The sequence below is a fragment of the Scyliorhinus torazame genome, chromosome 4 (genome assembly GCF_047496885.1).
Source record: "Scyliorhinus torazame isolate Kashiwa2021f chromosome 4, sScyTor2.1, whole genome shotgun sequence".
NCBI lineage: Eukaryota > Metazoa > Chordata > Chondrichthyes > Carcharhiniformes > Scyliorhinidae > Scyliorhinus > Scyliorhinus torazame.
Window position 1 is genome coordinate 181,040,371 of NC_092710.1, and position 22,614 is coordinate 181,062,984.

General features: G+C 43.6%; 1 protein-coding gene across 1 annotated transcript in view; it reads right to left on the bottom strand.

The window, feature by feature from the left end:
* The window catches only part of tmem214 (transmembrane protein 214), a 102,959-nt gene that overhangs the window by 76,604 nt on the left and 3,741 nt on the right, over window positions 1–22,614 (bottom strand). The window contains 3 exon segments of the mRNA XM_072498936.1: window positions 11,754–11,888; window positions 14,173–14,323; window positions 16,044–16,249. Of these exon segments, the coding sequence (XP_072355037.1) occupies window positions 11,754–11,888; window positions 14,173–14,323; window positions 16,044–16,249 (492 nt within the window).

A 22,614-nucleotide genomic window follows, 5' to 3' on the forward strand; every position in this document is an offset into this window, starting at 1 on the left:
GAAGTCTCCCATCACCACAACCCTGTTGTTTTTACTCTTTTCCAAAATCTGTCTACCTATCTGCTCCTCTATCTCCCGCTGGCTGTTGGGAGGCCTGTAGTAAACCCCCAACATTGTGACTGCACCCTTCTTATTCCTGATCTCTACCCATATAGCCTCACTGCCCTCTGAGGTGTCCTCTCGCAGTACAGCTGTGATATTCTCCCGAACCAGTAGCGCAACTCCGCCTCCCCTTTTACATCCCCCTCTATCCCGCCTGAAACATCTAAATCCTGGAACGTTTAGCTGCCAATCCTGCCCTTCCCTCAACCAGGTCTCTGTAATGGCAACAACATCATAGTTCCAAGTACAAATCCAAGCTCGACGTTCATCTGCCTTACCCGTAATACTTCTTGCATTAAAACATATGCACTTCAGGCCACCAGACCCGCTGTGTTCAGCAACTTCTCCCTGTCTGCTCTGCCTCAGAGCCACACTGTCCCTATTCCCTAGTTCTCTCTCAACGCTCCCACCTTCTGACCTATTGCTCCCGTGCCCACCCCCCTGCCATACTAGTTTAAACCCTCCCGTGTGACACTAGCAAACCTCACGGCCAGGATATTTATGCCTCTCCGGTTTAGATGCAACCCGTCCTTCTTATACAGGTCACACCTGCCCCGGAAGAGCTTCCAGTGGTCCAGATAATGGAAACCCTCCCTCCTACACCAGCTGTTTAGCCACGTGTTTAGCCGGTGTTTAGTCACCGCCCTCACCCATCGAAAAAGCAATCCAACACGTAATGGAAAATGTTAAGGCAGCCCAGCCCACTGCAGCTGTCCGACTAGGCGCTAGGAAAAAGCAGAGTAAGACCTGCTTTGATAAAACAGTACACCCAGTAGAGTATATAGTCGGTCAGCAGGTGATGGTTTCCCTGTATAACCCCAGTTCATTCCTCTCCCCCAAATTTGCAGGACCCTACTCGATTTCAGATAAAGTAAGCCCCTCGGTATATAAAATAACGTCTCCTAATGGAAAGTCAGGATGGTTTCCTATCAACCAACTTAAAGGTTTATGGAACCCAGTGCAGCCACTCACACCACGTCTCCCTGGCAATAGCAGATGGCTACTGGCAACTTAATCCGACCCTCCCCCAGCCAGGACAGCACATTCACAGACCCGACCTTGTCCCCGCCCCCAGGAAGGACTTTCCACCTTAAACATGATTTGGACGATAGCGACAGCACTCCAGACTTATTTGAAATCAACGATCAATGGCACAACCACCCAGGCCCCAGTCGCTCCAGCCCCAGGAACCCTGACCAAGGTATGTTTGACCCCTCATACCCCTTTTCATTGCCACAACCAGAGCCACCGCCCGACGATAGAAATTTGTCCTTTGCAGCTACCGCCCCTTCTGACTAAAGAATTCCCCATTGGCACCGCGATATCAATCATGTCGATTGATAAGGATCGACGATTCGGATCCCACGATGGCCCACGCAGCCACGGCACGACAACGCCACACGAGTTTGGCAACCGGGAGATGGTGATGACTCAGAGTCCGACTCCCGTTATGGTAACCCCTTTACAACGCTTTTTGATATGGAACCCCGAGGTGTCCAGATGATGAAAAAAAGGAACCGATTGAGATTTACCGTGTCCTATTTTCTGATGGAGCCTGCCCACCTTTATTTCTCGAATTTCTTGATACACTTTATTCTTCCAGTCTCGGATGTTTCATTAATGTCACCTGTCCACTAAATTTCTTGATGCAGTCACGATTACTCGTCTGCACATTCTCAGAGTCCATATGTTACAAATTCTTTCCGCTCATGTAAGATCACCCAGGCAGTGGAGCAACGGCACTAATCCCCGCTCTGCCTGAGGACCCCCTATGTATTCGGTCAGCCAAGCTCGGGTACTGGAGCAACGCCACTGATCACCGCCCTACCCGCGGATTCCACCCATTCTTGTCCTGTCACGGCTCATACGCACCCCATGTTCCCATCACTGATTTGGAGATTTTTTTTTTTTTTTTTTTAAAACTCTTTACGGTCTCTGGCAGGTCTTTGTTTCCGCTTATCTGTCCTTTTTTGCGTGTGGTTTAAGGAATGCTCTTTGCCACTTTGTCTCTGCACTCACTTTGGTTTCCGGCGACCCTTCGGTCGCTAACCCCAACTGCTATTTACATGTTCAACACACTTGATTGAAACAAAATTTGCTGCTATTACAAAGACTACCTCGGTGCTGGACGGATACATTGTCCTCCCACTCAACACGTCGACCACAAGCTGCACTTTACAGAATGTTCTTTTTGGATGTCTTGTCTCCAAAAGGGTTGGTTAAAAATTTTTTTTTTAATAAGTGAGTCACACATGTTGACAATTCTAATGGGAAATTGCTATTAAGGAGAAACAGACAGACAAACGAGATATTAAACAAAGTTAATAACAGATATTATGCTTGCACCCCCAGGAAGATACGAGGATACAAGGAACAAAAAGACAAGATGAAGACAGAACTGATGACCTCCATCATGATCATTGTTGGATCACTACAGTTGCGCGCGCCGACGGCCCCCGTAACCCACACCACACTGGCCCCAAATACAACCGTACCCCTACCCCGGACACCACACCTCACGTGAAAATAAACACCGATACCCCCACATGGAGCGAAAACATTGTAAAATGCAATTCCCTCTCATACACGGTAGAAGCCCCATTAGTTATTGCAATACTCTGCAGTGTCGCTCAGACACTTAAGACTTAGAAAATGGCGAAGGAGAGTCTCCCACTCCAGATATATATTCACATTTCGAGCCCTTTTTGTTGGACTGCAACAGACCCCACACTCTTTTTGAACCCTTTCCTGATAAATAAAGTTTGCGTTCCGGAAATGTAATAAGTTAAGTAGGAATGTGATTCTGCCATTGTTTAAAGGTTCAGTGTTGGGGCCACAGCTGTTCTCTTTATATATTAACGATCTAGATGACGGGACTGGGGGCATTCTGGCTAAGTTTGCCGATGATACAAAGATAGGTGGATGGGCAGGTAGTATTGAGGTGGGGAGGCTGAAGAAAGATTTAGACAGTTTAGGAGAGTGGTCCAAGAAATGGCTGATGAAATTCAACGTGGGCAAGTGCGAGGTCTTGCACTTTGGAAAAAAGAATAGAGGCATGGACTATTTTCTAAACGGTGACAAAATTCATAATGCTGAAGTGCAAAAGGACTTGGGAGTCCTAGTCCAGGATTCTCTAAGGGTAAACTTGCAGGTTGAGTCCGTAATTAAGAAAGCAAATGCAATGTTGTCATTCATCTCAAGAGGCTTGGAATATAAAAGCAGGGATGTACTTCTGAAGCTTTATAAAGCACTAGTTAGGCCCCATTTAGAATACTGAGCAATTCTGGGCCCCACACCTCAGGAAGGACATACTGGCACTGGAGCGGGTCCAGCGAAGATTCACAAGGATGATCCCAGGAATGGTAGGCCTAACATACGATGGACGTCTGAGGATCCTGGGATTATATTCATTGGAGTTTAGGAGATTGAGGGGAGATCTAACAGAAACTTACAAGATAATGAATGGTTTAGATAGGGTGGATGTAGGGAAGTTGTTTCCATTACCAGGGGAGACTAGGACCCGGGGGCACAGCCTTAGAATAAAAAGGAGTCACTTTAGAACAGAGATGAGGAGAAATTTCTTCAGCCAGAGAGTGGTGGGTCTGTGGAATTCATTGCCACAGAGGGCGGTGGAGGCCGGGACGTTGAGTGTCTTTAAGACAGAAGTTGATAAATTCTTGATTTCTCGAGGAATTAAGGGCTATGGAGAGAGAGCGCGGGTAAATGGAGTTGAAATCAGCCATGATTGAATGGTGGAGTGGACTCGATGGGCCGAATGGCCTTACTTCCGCTCCTATGTCTTGTGGTCTAAACCTACAAGATAATGAATGGCTTAGATAGGGTGGACGTAGGGAAGTAGTTTCCAATAGCAGGGGAGACTAGGACCCAGGGGCACAGCCTTAGAATAAAAGGGAGTCACTTTAGAACAGAGATGAGGAGAAATTTCTTCAGCCAGAGTGGTGGGTCTGTGGAATTCATTGCCACAGAGGGCGGTGGAGGCGGGGACGTCGAGTGTCTTTAAGACAGAAGTTGATAAATTCTTGATTTCTCGAGGAATTAAGGGCTATGGAGAGAGAGCGCGGGTAAATGGAGTTGAAATCAGCCATGATTGAATGGTGGAGTGGACTCGATGGGCTGAATGGCCTTACTTCCGCTCCTATGTCTTATGGTCTTAAAATCTTTGTACTGCAATACAAGTTCTTTTTGGTTATTAGCTAGCAGCATAAGTGTAGTTTAGGTAAGGACAGTTAGAGGTTCCCCCATGTGTAAAAAAAGTTAAATGAATGATGAAATGTTGTAGTGCCCCCTTAGAATTTATAAATGTGATGTATTAAAAGCTTAGGTAAATGCTCCAATACATAGGACAGAGTACAGAACCTGTCCTTGACCAAGGGTACCCGGCACACCAAAGAACAGATGAAGGATCAGTATTGTGATCCACCTCGCTTCGCGTTTAGGATCAAGAGGACAGACTGTAGCCATCTGGGATGGCCACTTACAAAGGAAACATGGATACTTGCAAAATACTCAAGGGAAATATGGCCAATACAGGATTCAGGCAAACTGAGTCTAAATGTATATTTGCTAACAGAGAACCAGACAGTATCAAAACCCCTAGCCGATTTGCATTCTAATGACCCATTTCCCCAGGACAAAGGACTGGTACTCCGGTATCAGATACAATTCCAGACACATTGGCGCCACTCCCTTCAATCAGGAAGCCCAAACAGCCAATGTCAATGACTGCTCAGGATTCGCCCAGCCGTCGAGGCACCCGCCCCTTTATTGGCTCAAATCAAAGGCAGTAATCGAAGCCTGCCGAATTATTGGGTCCAAAGCTAAGGACCGCCCAAAAGAGCGCGAAACCCCAAAGGTTAAAGAGAGACACTGCCATGTGTTCGATCTCTTTTGGCCCTGGCACACCAGCACTCTCGGCCCGGCCTATACCTGAAGCCAACTGCAGCACCACAACCAGAAGCAAGTTCTAGATCAATAATCGCTACCAGACGATGAGCCCAGCAGAACCGAAGTTACTTCTCCAGACCCAGTCGCTCCAGATCCGAACAAAGGCCAAAGCCAGGTGCCTGAAGTTAAGTACAGGCTGTTGTAGTGTTAGGTATAATTTAGCTTGTCGTGTTATGTGTGAGTTAATCTTCAAAGTTCAAAAATAGAGGGCACCGAAACGCAGTGCCAGTTCAGTTCACATAGTACATCGGATAGTAACATTGGATAGTAATCAGGTCCGCAGGAAAAGGTAGAGAACTATTGAAAGGACATCCCACAGCAGAAGGGAAAGATCGAGCAGTAGCAGTACAGAACGAGATACCAGGCGGGAGAGGGGACGCAGTTTATCAAGATCTCGGAACACGAGTAAGACTACAAATACTAATAGGAGTACAAGCCCACATGCACGCGAGATTTTGGTGGCTTCCAATAAATTAGATGAAAAAGTTATCAAAGATGATAAAACAGCAAGAACTGCATAGTTGGAGTGAATTTGGGGTATACACGGAAGTACCAGAAAGGGGACAAAGAGCTCTATCCCACAAATGGATTTGCACGGAAAAGGTTCTTCCGGATGGAACTTATAAGGCAAATGCCAGGCTTGTGGCAAGGGGATTTGAAGAAAACTTAAGACGATCAGGATTTAAGGGTAGATTCACCTATGGCAGGAAAGGTTATTTTAAAAATCTTCTTGGCTCTATTAGCCACAAGGCATGGGAATGCAAATCTATGGATATAAAAGCTGCCTTTTTGCAGGGGCATTGGCTCCAGAAAGACATTTTTCTCCGTCCTCCTAAAGAGGCAGCTAACACAGGACGGATGCTCTGGAAATTGAACATATGTGTATCTGGATTAAATGAGGAGCCTAGTCTGGTATTTTTCGGTAAGGTCAGTTTTGTCAAAGTTAGGTTGATGCCAGTTGAAAGCGGATCCGGTAATGTTTTACTGGCACTATGATGCATGTCGATGATTTTTGTGGGGTGGGACTAGTGATTTCAAAGCTATTGTAATCTCTGGTTTGAGGAAAGAATTCAGGATTGGAAGTCAAGTCCGGTGAATTTAAATATATTGAGCTGGAAATCGGACAGGCTAAGTTAGGGGCAACTTTACGTCAGCAATCTTATTTGGAAAGCATCAGCCCAATAGCAATTAGGCGTGGCCGGGTTTCACAAAAAGACACAATGGTTTCAAAGATGGAAAAAGAGCAACTGCGAAGATTAATTGGGCAACTGAATTGGTTGGGTAGACAGACTAGACCGGACGTGAGTTTTGATGTGTTAGAGTTAAGTACAAAAATGAATGATCCCAAAGTGGAAGACATACGAAGAGCAAATAAATAATTGGTCAAACTAAAAATGCAGGAATGTGTTTTGAGGTTCCCGGTTTTAGGTGACCTTAGGCACTTGAAACTCACAGTTTATAGTGATGCGTCCTATGCAAATTTGTGTGATGGGGTTTCAAGCGCAAGAGTGTAATCTCTGGTTTGAGGAAATAATTCAGGATTGGAACACAGTGATCAGGAATTACCCAATTAGTGGGGTCCAAACTGAACGACTGCCCAAAAGAGCGCGAAAAACCCCCAAGGATAAAAAGAGAGACCATGTGTTCGGCCTCTCTTGGACCTGGCGCTTCGGCAATGTCTAGTTCCAAGTGCAGCACCACCAGAAGCAAGTTCAAGTTCAACGCCCGCTACCAGATGAATGATCCTAGCTGAGCAGCAGTTACTTCTACAGACCCGATAGATACAAATCCGAACAACGGCCACTGTTCCCCGACCTAAGATGGGTGCCTGAAGTTAAGTACAGGTTGTCATAGTTGATAGGTGTAGTTTAACTAGTAGTGTCTATGCTGCATGATTAATTGTGTGTAAATAAAGTACCCTTGATCTTTAAGTAACTAACTGACGAATGTGATATAAAATAGTTACTTTAGAGATATTAGTTACTGTAATGTAGAGATAGGCCAGTCTCATTCTGGTGAGTTCACAGACAAAGGATTTCAGACCGCATGGCAAAGCAAGGAGGAGGTGTGTCCACCAAAGGATGCTGGGTAATAGGAGCCAGAGGAAGGGATTGGAAGTGAGCCAATCAGAATGTCTGACTAGGCCAGGAGGGGTATAGGATGACCTATGGGAATCGTGTATGTGAAATTTGATACCATTTGAATTGATTTGCAGAGATCCCTTTGTCTCTTTGTTCATTCGCTTTCCGGGGTGTAGGAGACTGGATGTGTCTTATGCCTCTGTGAAATGAATCAAGCTTGCAAGCCAAATAAAATAACTAATGCTGTACCTGCAAATCCATCTCGACTTTTATTGAGGCCAGACTGACGGGTAAAGAAATTTGGGATTTGACAATTGGTGCCGAAACCCGGGATTTCTCAAGACGGTTCTGACCAACTGCGAAATCAGAATTAGACTGATTATGAACAGGAGGATGGGGAAAAAGGGCCCACAATGTACAGCTGGAAAATGACCGCGCATTGATTTTTCCCCTCTTCTTATCGTCTGATTAGTCTGGTCACTCGCGGTTGGTACGGAAAGATCGTCTCGACGAAATCAAAGGTCAGTCTGGGGATTAGAAATTTAATTGATGGGATTTCATATTGTTGATTCGGCTTGGGTTAGGTTTTGGGTTGATGGGACATCTAAAAGATGATTCAATTCCAAGTATAAGTGTTTTTATGGCTGATGTGACTTCAGTAGATGGAGGTTCAGTTCAATAAGAGTTTTTAAATCTGAAGATGATTCAATTCCACGTGTGAGTGTTTTAAATCTATAGTTGATTAAGCTAAAGTTCTGATGCGGGAAATCATTCCCCGGTACAGTAGACCCGCTCTTGAGTTCTGATAACGGGCCTCATTTTCTTGGACAGATTAACCTGCCTCCCTTCTCCAGTGCTATTTTACAGGTGTGGAGCATGATGGGGTGGCTACGCACCGTCTGTGTGATATTTGGCCTCACCTCGCTTGGAGTGTTATTGGCGACGGACATGGAAAAGGGGAATATTATCTATATTTGTAACCCCAACCAATCTACAAGGATACATCACCTTTGCAAAGGTGATGTTCTTCGCTGCCCCCATATACGAAGACATGGTATCAACTCATGGAAGGTCGTCAAAGTTAAGGAGAATGCAGGAGTCACGAAGCAATTGCACCGGTCCCGGCGATGGGAAGGGAACATTATATGGACATTGCCTTGTTTTTGGAGTACATGTAAATTTGATTTTGGATGTGTTAAGATTGGTGCGATAAAGGTAACATCAGACCGTCAGGAGAGCGTAGGAAGAGATTGTGAGAGAGAGAGGGACGAGAGAGAGGACGGGGCGTGTGAGAAGGGAAGTACAGCTAGAACTTAGGTTATCGGGAGATACACTTAATTTAGTTAAAGGCCAAACTGAGGAAAACCTGGGTAGTATGAATCACTTCTACCAGATTTACCACCGCTTGTATGGCCACGGACGGGTTGTCTGCTACCCGAACCCCGCAGCGGTGTCTAGGTTATTTTCTGTTTCACCGCTTTAGGGCACTCCCCAAACGGTGGTTCATTGTCAGCGTTCCGAGCCACCGCCCGAGCAAGTCACTCTTCCTTACGATCCGGGTTCAGCACCACCGGCTATTTGCCTTCCCCTTCCTCGGGATAATTCCCATTCACAGTATGATAGGCTGCAACGGTGGAGGGCATATATACCTAGCCACTTCACTCCCAATAGAGATTCCCGGTCGTACGAGAATTGTTTCAGCAGTGAAGGATACGGCTGTTTGCTGGTAGAGGTGGAAACGAGTATAACATGTCGGTTCCCCACCTGTACGGACAGGAGGTGCCATATCACCCAGGCGTCTGGCCAATGCGTTTGTTACAACACCACTTGCTTTCCATTGAACGCCAGCCTCCAGCTCCTTTGTCGCTGGGGGAATGTCTCTCATATCACTGTTGGGACGAGGGCTTTCCGCATTGCTAGGCGGCCCGAATGGGCGTTTCGAAGCTAAATAAACTGGGCTACTGGGGGGTTCCTTGGCTGTCAGCAATAGGAATTATTTTATTTGTGGCCTTACCATCTTGGGAAATTAAACCTTGGGAGCCCTCGGGGCAATAACCAAGGAATTGTCTCAGCTACGGTTGTTTGCAATGCAGAACCGGTATGCTCTTGACTATCTTCTGGCCCGTGAGGGTGGGGTATGCGCCATAGTGCAGGGCAAGTGTATCATGGGAGTTCAGGACTTGACCGCTAACATCACTAAATTTATGGATCACATACGGGATCACCTGGACGGAATGCAGGATCCTGGCGCTTGGGGTAACTGGGGATTTGGAGGTTGGAAGGACTGGTTGATAAATATGGTCATGTATTTAGTGGTGGCTATCGGCTGCATCTTTGTGGGTCCAGCCATCCTTAAATGTGTGATGGGTAGAATGCGGGGTACACTGGAACAGATCAACGCCCCTAAAATCTTAGCTGTCAAAATCCATGAGGGTGCAGCAGATGAAGGGGGGCTACGCCAGGAATTGGGAATGCACTGACAGATCTTTTTAGATGAGGGACCGTAGCTATGGATTGGATAGTTCGGCTATCATGGAATGATAAAAGGAGGGAATGACGAATGCGATATAAAATAGTTACTTTAGAGATATTAGTTACTGTAATGTAATGTAGAGATAGGCCAGTCTCATTCTGGTGAGTTCACAGAATTTCAGACGGATTTCACGCGGATTTCAGACCGCATGGCAAAGCAAGGAGGAGGTGTGTCCACCAAAGGAGGAGAAAAGGATGCTGGGTAATAGGGGCCAGAGGAAGGGATTGGAAGTGAGCCAATCAGAATGTCTGACTAGGTCAGGAGGGGTATAGGATGACCTATGGGAATCGTGTATGTGAAACTTGATACCATTTGAATTGATTTGCAGAGATCCCTTTGTCTCTTTGTTCATTCGCTTTCCGAGGTGTAGGAGACTGGATGTGTCTTATGCCTCTGTGAAATGAATCAAGCTTGCAAGCCAAATAAAATAACTAATGCTGTACCTGCAAATCCATCTCGACGTTTATTGAGGCCAGACTGACGGGTAAAGAAATTTGGGATTTGACAACTAACTGGTGTTTGGCTCTTTGATCGATATCCGGTTGAACCGTGTGGTGGTATCATTTGATACCTGGTGACTCCGAGCAATGCAATATTGATATCCAAAGAAAGGAGGGCAACCTCATTGATTGCCATATTTACAGTAGGTAAAAAAGGCAACAATTTGGCCTTTTATATATCTCAGATATTGACAGAAATTTTGGGATTAGGGGATTTGGGTAATATACCTATTGAATGTCACATTGACAATAAATCCCTGTGGGAAAATGTGCACTCTACAAAAAAAGTGTCAATGAAAAAAGGTTAAGGATAGACATCGCAAGTTTGAAGCAGATGTTGGACAGAGGGGAGATAGCAAAAATTAAATTGTTCAACAGTAGCTATCAATTGTCAAACTGTTTTACAAAAAGAGGGGTTAGTTCACAGAAACTTTTGGATATGGTTAATGAAGGGCGCCTGTTTCCGTGACTTTTTTTTTCTTTAAAAAAAAAAATGGAAAAAAAGGGGAGACATTGCATGCGTGTTTGAGTTTCTTGTAATTTTGTTTTCACTTCATTTTTTTTTCTCCAAGTAAGGGGAGACTGTTAACTAATTGGTTAAGAGACATTCCAATTAGTTGCCTCATATGTTAAGTATCCAATAATTGACACTGATATGTAAAGAAGCTTCAGGTGGCCTTTGTGTCAGGTGATGTGAAGATAAGAGTTTTGTGCGAGTCTGTTAAAGTGAAATAAAGGTGTTTGTAAAATGGAGCAGTACCTTTGACTCTTTATACAACAGCAGCTAAACGTCTATCAATGTGCAGCACCTACAGGATACATCATAGCAAATCATCAATTCTGCTGCAACAGCACTTCCCAAACCCATGATCTTCACCATCCAAAAGGGCAAAGGCAGTAGATATTGGGAACACCATCTCCCATGTCCTCTGCCAAACCATATACCATCTTAAACTAGTATATTAGGCATTCTTTCAATGCTACTGATGGGAACGCCCCATCTGCATCAGAAACACCTTCACCACAAGTACCGCAGTTATTCGAGGTGGCATCATCGCTTTCTCAGGCAACTAGAGATTAGCAATAAATACCAACTTTACAAAAACACTAGTAAGTTGATAAAGTATATTGTTAAATGTTTAGGAAGTTTGTCTGTGAGTCAACACATTTACTAATTCTCAAATAAGAACAGTGAATAAATTTGAAAATCAACACTTTTCACGAGACAGCTGTCCAACCTGGTTGGTGATCTAGTATAGAATGCTATGTTGTTTATGGATTAATACAGATTTAAAAACTCTTGTAACCTAATTTGTAGTCAAGGACATTAAAAATGGGAGATTTACTTCATCATTTAGTTTAGAAATTCAAAATTGGAATTAATAAAGTAACCAAAATTGAAGGATTATATACTATGCAAGACCACAGTTCACAAGAGATTCAATAAATGGTCAGAGAAAAAAAAAGTTGGTATCAACTAAAACAATGCTTTCAAGCTGAATTGAAATGCATGCCAAAAGATTTTGATTGAACTTCATACTCAATATTAAGGCACTTAAATGGTCTTATTACCTGCAGCCTTATCTTGCTCACGCAACATAGTGTAGATGCAGTGGTCAAAGAAGTGTTCCAGGTTGTCTGATATTTTTGCCAGCAGCGATTTGATGGTATTCCGAAGCTCTTTATTAGCAAGGCTATATGGATAGTCTAAAAAGATTTTTGTAAAGATTTTAAAAACAAGGTAAGAATTCTTGGCTGTTGCAAGTAGAGTTTTAAATATTTGTAAAGGAAGCATGGTCAATATTTAGAATTGGCACAAGACTGCAAGTCTAGACATCATGAAACATCAGCAGAAATACAAGATATTTATTAATGCTTGATGATCTTATTTGTGTCTGATCATCTATGTCTTTCACTGCTTTGATCAGGTGCAGCTTCGATACTCTTCTCCCACACAAGGTCACACAGGGTAAATTACCGGAAAGCTCCTAGTATTCATGGAGCTTTCCCCCAAATCAGAGCAACAAATTAGGGGCAGCACGGTAGCATGGTGGTTAGCACAATTGCTTCACAGCTCCAGGGTCCCAGGTTCAATTCTGGCTTGGGTTACTGTCTGTGCGGAGTCTGCACATCCTCCCCGTGTGTGCATGGGCTTCCTCCGGGTGCTCTGGTTTCCTCCCACAGTCCAAAGATGTGCAGGTTAGGTGAATTGGCCATGATAAATTGCCCTTAGTGTCCAAAATTGCCCTTAGTGTTGGGTGGGGTTACTGGGTTATGGGGATAGGGTGGAGGTATTGACCTTGGGTGGGGTGCTCTTTCCAAGAGCCGGTGCAGACTCGATGGGCCAAATGGCCTCCTTCTGCACTGTAAATTCTATGATAATCTATGAAACAGCTTCAAGAGATCAAAAAAATTGGAAGTGATCTCCATCAACCTCATAAATTTACCAGGAGATACATGTTTACACTACACCATTAAACTAGACACCACACGGGTCAAGAATAAATTGGTCAGTGTCACTATTGAGAGAGCTGTGCTCCGAAAGCTAGTGATTTGAAACAAACATGGTGTTGTAAAACTTCTTACTATTGAGAGAGATGTTGCCCGAGAACTGGTATTAATAAGGAATACAACACATCTTCATAACAGGATGTTAGCTCCTATGTTAAGATGAAAATTTGTAGAGATAATATCCTCTGTAACATGCAACTTGTGAAGTTATACGTAAAACAGCAATTTGCCTACAATTTACAACAAACCCCTGTTGTTGCTGTGAGGTGATAGACAGGCAACTGCAAACGACAACTTTATTTGCAAGGATTTTGACATAGTCAGTGTCGGCTTGAGGTTTTTCTCAAGAGGAGTTACTATTTTCAATAAAAAGAAACCTTGCATTGCCCTTCAACAAATGACAAGAGTAAGAGATTAGGAATAAAGAAGCAGGCCATTCCGGTATCAAGCCTCTATCACCATTATATTAGGCCATGGTCATTTTGTATCTTAACTCGATCTGCTTGGCCAAAAATATAATAATATGCTTGGCCAAAAATCAATCTTTGAAACTTTTAAACTAAATTTTTGCAAAGTACCACCACATTCCAACTACCCTTTGTGGGCCCCTGAATAACCTAGTCGCATTTTAAGGTTATGGCCCCGCCAAAAGAAATATAATTTCTCTCCATCCACCCCATCAATAACTTTAATTATCCAGAGATCCTCAAATGTTCTATATTCAAGGGAATGCAAGTCTATCTATGCATTGTCCTCATAACTTAACCCCTTTATCATCATTCTGGTGAATCTGCATTGCATTCCCTCCAAAGCCATTATCAACTTCCAAGATGCGTTTCCAGATCTGAATGCAATGCTCAAAAAAAAGTGTCAATACTGTGCTAGTCACACATATCAACCAATCATGAAACCCATTGTGTTACTCCCAAGACATTGGTCTGGTAAAAGGATAATGGTTTATCAGATTGGTTAAACTTCAATAGCAAGTTAGTCAAAAATAAAGATAACAAAAGATGAAAGCATACAAATCTTTAACACAAACTGTTGTTTAGCAAATCACATTGCCAAAACATAACCCCAATTTACTACATTGTGAATGTTACTGGAACCATGGATTATACTTGGAAAGAACATTGCTTCCATGAAAGATACCTCCTGCCCCATTTTAAGCTGACCACCAGTAAACCTTGAGTATGTTAGTAGACATGCCCATTCCTGCCTTATTAGTTCTCATGTTTAAAAACCACAATGGACCATTGTGGCTCATTTGCAATACCAAAGCCAAAAAAGGCAAATACTGGTCCAAAGAGGGGCTCTCCACTAATTGTCGGGAATTGTTTTTAACTATTTTCAATCCTAGTGGAACTTTTTTCCTCCTCTTTGCATGTGCCAAGTGCACACCTACAGTACATAAATGTGCCCATAAATTCAGAGGGGGAAATTAACATAATACAATATTAATATGTTAAATCCAACTGACCAAAGGAATATTGACTGAGGGTAGGATCTGTCTCTGGTGCTTGCAGCTTGTAATTCAAGTATCCAGCCAAATCCTTCGCCCAGACAGATGGATTTCCAGGAAACAAGTTCTGACTTTTATCCAGCTGCTCCTGAAGTTCTTTTAAATCAAGCTGTGGAGAAAATATCTACATTTTATTGTAACAACAATTTCTAGGCAACACTGGATATTTTCTAGCATTTCCAAAGACTTTTTCACTGGAAGACAAAAGAGGTTAGGCAATTCTTCAGCAGAAGCTTAGCGTTTGAAATGGGGCCAACTCGGAGCAAAATAGTGGGGCAATTTCAAAACTGAAATCAAAAACTTTATTCAACTTACCAGAAATGAGGCTGAATGCCCAATGATAGAACCAATACTTGGGTGTTATGCAAGATAGATTATAGCATGGGATGTTGAAATTGCATTCTTAAAAATGTTATTAACAAAGAAATGTACAGCACAGGAACAGGCCCTTCGGCCCGTGCCGACAATGCTGCCCGACTAAACTACAATCTTCTACACTTCCTGGGTCCGTATCCCTCTATTCCCATCCTATTCATGTATTTGTCAAGATGCCCCTTAAATGTCACTATCGTCCCTGCTTCCACCACCTCCTCCGGTAGCGAGTTCCAGGCACCCACTACCCTCTGCGTAAAAAACTTGCCTCGTACATCTACTCTAAACCTTGCCCCTCTCACCTTAAACCTATGCCCCCTAGTAATTGACCCCTCTACCCTGGGGAAAAGCCTCTGACTATTCACTCTGTCTATGCCCCTCATAATTTTGTATACCTCTATCAGGTCTCCCCACAACCTCCTTTGTTCCAGTGAGAACAAACCGAGTTTATTCAACCGCTCCTCATAGCTAATGCCCTCCATACCAGGCAACATTCTGGTAAATCTCTTCTGCACCCTCTCTAAAGCCTCCACATCCTTCTGGTAGTGTGGCGACCAGAATTGAACACTATACTCCAAGTGTGGCCTAACTAAGGTTCTATACAGCTGCAACATGACTTGCCAATTCTTATACTCAATGCCCCGGCCAATGAAGGCAAGCATGCCGTATGCCTTCTTGACTACCTTCTCCACCTGTGTTGCCCCTTTCAATGACCTGTGGACCTGTACTCCTAGATCTCTTTGACTTTCAATACTCTTGAGGGTTCTACCATTCACTGTATATTCCCTACCTGCATTAGACCTTCCAAAATGCATTACCTCGCATTGGTCCGGATTAAACTCCATCTGCCATCTCTCCGCCCAAGTCTCCAAACAATCTAAATCCTGCTGTATCCTCTGACAGTCCTCATCGCTATCCACCAACCTTTGTGTCGTCTGCAAACTTACTAATCAGACCAGTTACATTTTCCTCCAAATCATTTATATATACTACAAAGAGCAAAGGTCCCAGCACTGATCCCTGTGGAACACCACTGGTCACAGCCCTCCAATTAGAAAAGCATCCTTCCATTGCTACTCTCTGCCTTCTATGGCCTAGCCAGTTCTGTATCCACCTTGCCAGCTCACCCCGATCCCGTGTGACTTCACCTTTTGTACTAGTCTACCATGAGGGACCTTGTCAAAAGGCCTTACTGAAGTCCATATAGACAACATCCACTGCCCTACCTGCATCAATCATCTTAGTGACCTCCTCGAAAAACTCTATCAAGTTAGTGAGACACGACCTCCCCTTCACTTGGGGAGTTACGCAAATAAATAGAGTAAATAGTGAATTTGGTCAATAAAAATTTCTAAGAAGTTGCCTTAAACTTCAATTTTGCCAACCAACTAAAATTAGTTTAGTACTGCAAGAGAAAGCTACAAAATTGAAAGGCCTGAAAATACTTGTGCACTCACAGCTTTAACAGCAGCCTCCAAAGAAGGAAATTTTTTGTGCCTCAGTCCTACATCACCGATGGGTTTCTTGATCATCTTTCCTCCAGAGGAAGACTTCTGTTGCTGGTAATCAGGAGTCGATATTGGCGGAACTTGCTCTTTGTTTTGCTTCTTCCCCATTTTCTCAAACCCAAGCTCAAAGAGGGTTTCAGAAGGTTTCAAAGGAGCTACAAAAAAGGGTGAAGAAAAAACACTGTCCATCACGTGCATTTATATTTGACATTCGTTTCTCTGTCACCAAACATAACTGAAATCCACTTTTCAGGATCAAGTGAACATTTCTGATAAGTTTTGTTTGAGCAATAAAAGTAGACATCTGCATGGCATTAAAAACTAAACTCCAGGGGAACTGCAGTCCCAAGCACAGGATAACCAAGTATTGTTTTTCTTTTGCCATATTATAAAGAGAAAGTTGGAAAAAAACAGCCAATCATTTACCAAGAAGTAGCCTACATTTGCTAGAAGTTCCAGAGAGCTCTAAGAGCATAGTTTCTGCACGATACCACAAATGTCAAAGAAGGCAAGAGGCCCATAACTATGAGGAAATCAAGAGTGACTAGAAAATCATGCACTTGTCTTATCCAGACATTTGTTCAGGCCTGCAGTCTCAGATATCATAACTGAATCCAGTGAAGACGATGCCACAAGAGCAGAAAGAAACCAAATTGTCAGATGATCTAGCATCTGAAACCAAATGTGGTTGATGAATACTCATCTCAGGAAACAGCAAATTTTCAATAAAGGCAAAAAGTGATTTATTTAATACTGGAAAAAACCCTAAACTTCATGACAAAATTGAAAGTGAATTTCTCATCTTGTGCAGTGCTTGCTTTACGTTTACCCCAATCATTGTTCAATTTATCCCTCAATTGGCATTTTCACTATTATTCAAGATAAACAGTAGCATGCATTATACAATGGCAGTGAGGGGCTACTTAAGTGAGAAGACTGCAAAGTGCCGATACTTTGGAGATAAAAAACAAGGTGGCTAATGGGCTCTGATTATTTTATTAAACCTAGGCTAACCAAAGGTATCAAGGTGAGAAACCCATTACAAATACTTTATCCCAATTATGTTTACCTCCTTTCAAATAAAAGATGTATCTGAGCACACATTTGCCCCTGGGTTAAGAACAAAGGTCAGTACCATAACAAGCAGAAAATGGAGCTTTAAAAAAAAAAAAAAGGCCCTTTCTGCAAGGCATACAGCTGCAATTTCCTCAGCACAGCAATATGGCACAATAGAGGATTTGCTACTGCTTAAGTTTGTAAAAATTCAACGCACTTTATGATAGTTCTCCAATTAGTCATAAAAGAGATGTGTCTTTTACAATGTGCTTCATATTAGAGGAGGTACAGAGAAAAATCTCAAACATTCTGCACTGCAGCCAGTGTGAAATTTGAGTAAATAAAAGGGGCAGCATGCCCATCTTGTGAACCTCAACTGAAGAAACAAGAGCATCAAGATATTATCCATCAGTTTTTCCTCACCACAGTACACCTGGTATCATACAGAAGTAGTCCTTACAGTCCCAATATTGTGGGGACCACAATATAAAAAGTACTTTTTTCAGCCAACACAGCCTGACTGTTGTGCTCTCCAAGTTATCAAATGTCATTCTGACAATAGCCTCTCTTCCTTCTAAACCCCTAATAAAATGATACAAAACCTACAATGTATTTCAAAGTTGCTTTATGAAAAATGCTCAGCAGTTTGTCTGCTCAGGTGAATGCAAAATATCCTCAAAGAACAGAAGATTTCTAGTACCCTTATCCAATATTCCTCCCTCAATTTAAATCAATTATTTGGGCCATTCACCTACATGCAAATTTGTTATATGCAAATTCCTTATTTGCTTACCAGACCCCTGTACTTCAACAATAATCCATTGATCTGAAAGCTCTTTGGGGTGTCCTGAAGATATGAATGGCACGACAGGTCAATTTTGTCTTTAAAATAATGTTGCCCAATTTTAATTCAGCAATTAAAATAGCATTCACCTATTTAGTGTTTTCAGTTATATCAGGAAACTGGACCATGGTTAGTATTATTAACCTAAATAATTCTTTAAACCTGAAGAATTCTTTAAACAAATTTTTTTGCCACGTGTCTGGTAGCATGTATAATTAGCATATAAAAATATACTTTTATCATTTAGGAAAAAAAAATACATCTTATTGACAATTTTTTAAAACTATCAGTGTAGTCATCTCTACTTAAGGAAATGTTTTTGGCTATTAATTTATGCCTATGGTTGTTAAATGTTGCTGATATCACAAAGACAGAAAGGAGTGCAAGTTGTGCGACTTCCAGTGGCAACCATGGAGTGGGCGGTCGCACATTTGGCGGCTCCTGCTCAAGGTGGTATTTTTTGGTCTTTTCCCTGCCCAAAAGGTGAAGTATTTGACTGTAGGAGGTGCGGGATCGCTTGTAGAAAGTTTTACTCCTCTGGTGCGGCTGGATACACTAACTAGGAATCGGGCAAAAAGAACTGCGGGAACAGGAGAGTCTTTGCGGCCCGCCACAGGATAAGGTGTCAGAGGGCAAAGGGGGCTGTTCTGCCAACCCAGTGGTTAACAGAGAAGCAAGTGGAGTTTCTGAACGCAAAGTTCAGTCAGCAGGAGAAGGAGGTCCTCGAAGACCTGGCCAAAGTGGTGGACCGATTACGTCAGGGATGGAGAGAGTGGAGCAGAGGCTGGAGTCCCAGGGCCAGGCAATCCAGAAAGTGGAGGTGGTGGTGGGGGAGCACGTGGAGCAGTTGGCCTCGTTTGTGGCCGAGATTTTGGTTGTGAGGGAGACCCAAAAGTGGCTGCAGGAGAAGGTGGACGATCTGGAGAATCCTTCATAAGACAAAACCTGAGGATCATGGGGATGCCCGAAGGCATCGAAGACGTGAAGGCCGGCACGTGCGTGGCCAAAATGCTGGAGAAGCTGATGGGGGTGGGGGTCTTTGAGCAGTCTCTGGAGGTCGACTGAGTGCACAGGATGCTGATGAGGCCACAAGCAGGTGAGCCGCCATGGGTGATGGTGGTGCGGTTGCACCGCTTTCTGGACAAGTGAAAGATCTTGCGATGGGCGAGGAAGTGCACCCTGAGAAGGGAACAAGCTGCAGGTGTATCAGGACTTGGGAGAAGAACTGCCGAAGAGGAGGGCTGGGTTTAACCAGGTCAAGGCTGCCCTCTTTAAAAGGGGGGTGAAGTTCAGAGTGCTGCACCCAGCCTGCCCCTGGGTGACATTCCAGAAACTGGAGTACTATTTTGGCACGCCAGAAGAGCCGATGAAGTTCATGAGGGACAATGGACTGGGAGCAGAGTGGGACCAGGCTGTTGGAATGCAAGGGGGCTAAATGGGCCAAACTGCCATGGTGTTCCCTCACTTGGAGACTGAAGGCAGGCGTGGTCTTCCTGCAGGAGACGCACTTAAAAGAGAGAAGTGTCAGGACAATTGAATTCTCAGAATTGGTCATTGATCGCAGTCCAAACGGAGGTTTGCTGCTGTGATCATAGACTCAGGGCTGTTGTTACGTTGCCTGCAGCCAAAAACCCGTCAACACTTAACCACTTGGCGTGACAGGATAACGAGCATCTGTGAAGTTCATCTCCATAGCACAATATTCAAGACAGGGATGTGACTGCTCACGGACAGCATTTAACCATATGTGACATCAAGGACCCCTAGCAAAAGAGAAGGCAATGAGAATCAGGAGGCAAACTCTCCATTAGTTGGGAGTCATAGCTAGCATAGATTGTAGTTAAGAGGTCAATCATCTCAGCCCATGGACATCTCTGCAGGAGTTCCTCAGAGTAGTGCCCTCAGCCAAGCATTTTCAGCTGTTTCACCAATGACCATCTCTCCATCACAAGGTCAGAAGTTGGGATGGTCACTGATGACTGCAGTGTTTAGAACCAGTCACAACATCTTGGATACTGAAGCATTCATGGCAGCAGCAAGACCTGGACAACATTATAGCTTGGGATGGCAAATGGCTAGCAGCCTTTGTGCCATGACCATCTCCAAGAACTTGACCATTGCCCCATTACATACATTACCATTGCTGAATCCCAAATCAATGATATCCTTTGGAGGGGGTGAGTGACTGTCCACCATCTCCAAAGCACAAGTCAGGAGCACCCAAATCAATGATATCCTTTGAAGGGGGGAGTGTGGGGGGAGGGGGGCCTGTCCACCATCTCCAAAGCACAAGTCAAGAGCAGTTCTGGCAACACTGAAGAAGCTGGACACCATGAAAGACAAAGCAGCCCACTTGGTCATGACCTCATCTATCTTAAACATTCACTCGCTCCATCAATAGCACGCAGTGGCACCAGTACCTACATGATGCACTGTAGGAATTTGCCAAGGTTCCTTCAATAGCACCTTCCAAATTGACAACCTCCAGCACACAAACAGAGCTGAGCAGCAGGTGCATGGGAACATTATCACCTGCAAGCTCCCCTCCAAGACAAACACCACCTTGATTTGGAACGATAATCATCATTCCTTCACTTGTTGGGTCAAAATCCTGGAACACCCTTCTTACACCAGGTGGACTACAGTAGTTCAAGACAGCAGCTCACCATCACCTTCTGAAGGATTATTTGAGAAATAGACATTGGACTTGCCACCGGTGCACACATTCCAAATGGATTATTTTTTTACAAAGCTCCACTAGCAACAAAGTGCAGCAACTCACCAAGCTTGGGCAAATCATTTCCCAGCCCAACCTTCACCACCAGGGCAAGAAAGGCAACTTCAGTGAAAAATATTTTGAAGTTCCCTCCAAGTCAAATACCATCTCAATTTTAAGCATTAAATTGTACAGTTTGTAGTTAATTGTATGCACATAAATATTAACTGTAGTTTCACTTAAACACACAAAGAGACACTAATTGAAACTGTGGTGTGGTTGAGTTAGCAGGTTGTGTGTTTATTTCTGTAAACCACTGCAAAATTGGTCCCAGAGCTATCATTCACTAACTAGCTGTCCAGAGAACATAGCAGCATTGTGCCTTCGTTATTGCTAGATCAAAATCTTACCGTGAACCATTGTGGGAGCCCAATCACCACAAAGACCGCAAAAGGCAGAGTTCCACACCTCAAGAGCTTACTTGGGTGGACAATAAATGCAGCCAGAGAAAAAAAAATTAATGATTTTTGGGGAGGAGAAACATTTGCAAAAATAAGAGGGAAGCGAACTTATGAAATTAAACAACTGAGGAACACAAAACTGTCAATATTGAAAATATATAAGAAAATGTGGAAAAGGAGAATAAATTTTTTTTTTTTTTTTTTTAAATATTGGAAATATATAGCAGGTCCATTAACATCCAAAATAAAACCAAAATATTTTCAGTATAGACTGAAACGCAAAACCACATTCGAAACACAGACCTAACTTTGCACAGTTGTTGCCAGAATATTATATATTTCCAATTAAGAGGCAATTTAGCGTGGCCAATCCACCTACCTTGCATATCTTTCGGTTGTGGAGGCGAGACCCATGAAATCACAGGGAGAATGTGAAAACTCCACATGGACAGTGACCTGTGGCCGGAATCGAACCTGGGTCCTCAGTGCTCTGAGGCTGCAGTGCTAAACCATGCTGCCCTGCTGCCAGAATCTTTTGATGAGCAATAGAGTATGATGCTGCACAATATATCAATATATAATTCAGGACAATTAGTATGTTTGCAGAACACTTTAAAAATGTTCAACAGTTGTTAAAAAGTTCAACAGTTGCAGGGCCTGGGTGAAGAGGAAGCATAGAACATACAGTGCTGAAGGAGGCCATTTGGCCCATCGAGTCTGCACCGACCCACTTAAGCCCTCACTTCCACCCTATCCCCGTAACCCAATAACCCCTCCTAACCTTTTTGGTCACTAAGGGCAATTTATCATGGCCTAACCTGCACGTCTTTGGACTGTGGGAGGAAACCAGAGCACCCGGAGGAAACCCACGCAGACACGGGGAGAACACGCAGACTCCGCACAGACAGTGACTCCGCATAGACAGTGACCCAGCGGGAAATCGAACTTAGGACCCTGGCGCTGTGAAGCCACAGTGCTATCCACTTGTGCTACCATGCTGACCACTGCTTAAATCCCACGAGCCATTTGTTCCAGGTGACATTTCAGTCCTACAGAGATAGCACAGCACTTCTGCAACAAACCAATGCACTCAGAATCTATAACCTTTGATGGAAAAAAAAAAGCCTATAGAGACAAAACTGCTCCCAAGCAGTGTTCACAAAGGAGTCTATGCAAAGGGAGGTGTGTGTATGCTTTTGTTAATTTTTTGGAGTTACTTGCAGGAAAAGGAAATTAATTGCTTATATGTTATGGGGTCACTCCTAGGGGTGCACATCTCTAAAAATCTGTCGTGGTCCACCCACGTCGACGCTACCACCAAGAAAGCACAACAGCACCTATACTTCCTCAGGAAACTAAGGAAATTTGGCATGTCCACATTAACCCTTACCAACTTTTACAGATGCACCATAGAAAGCATCCTATCGGGCTGCATCACAGCCT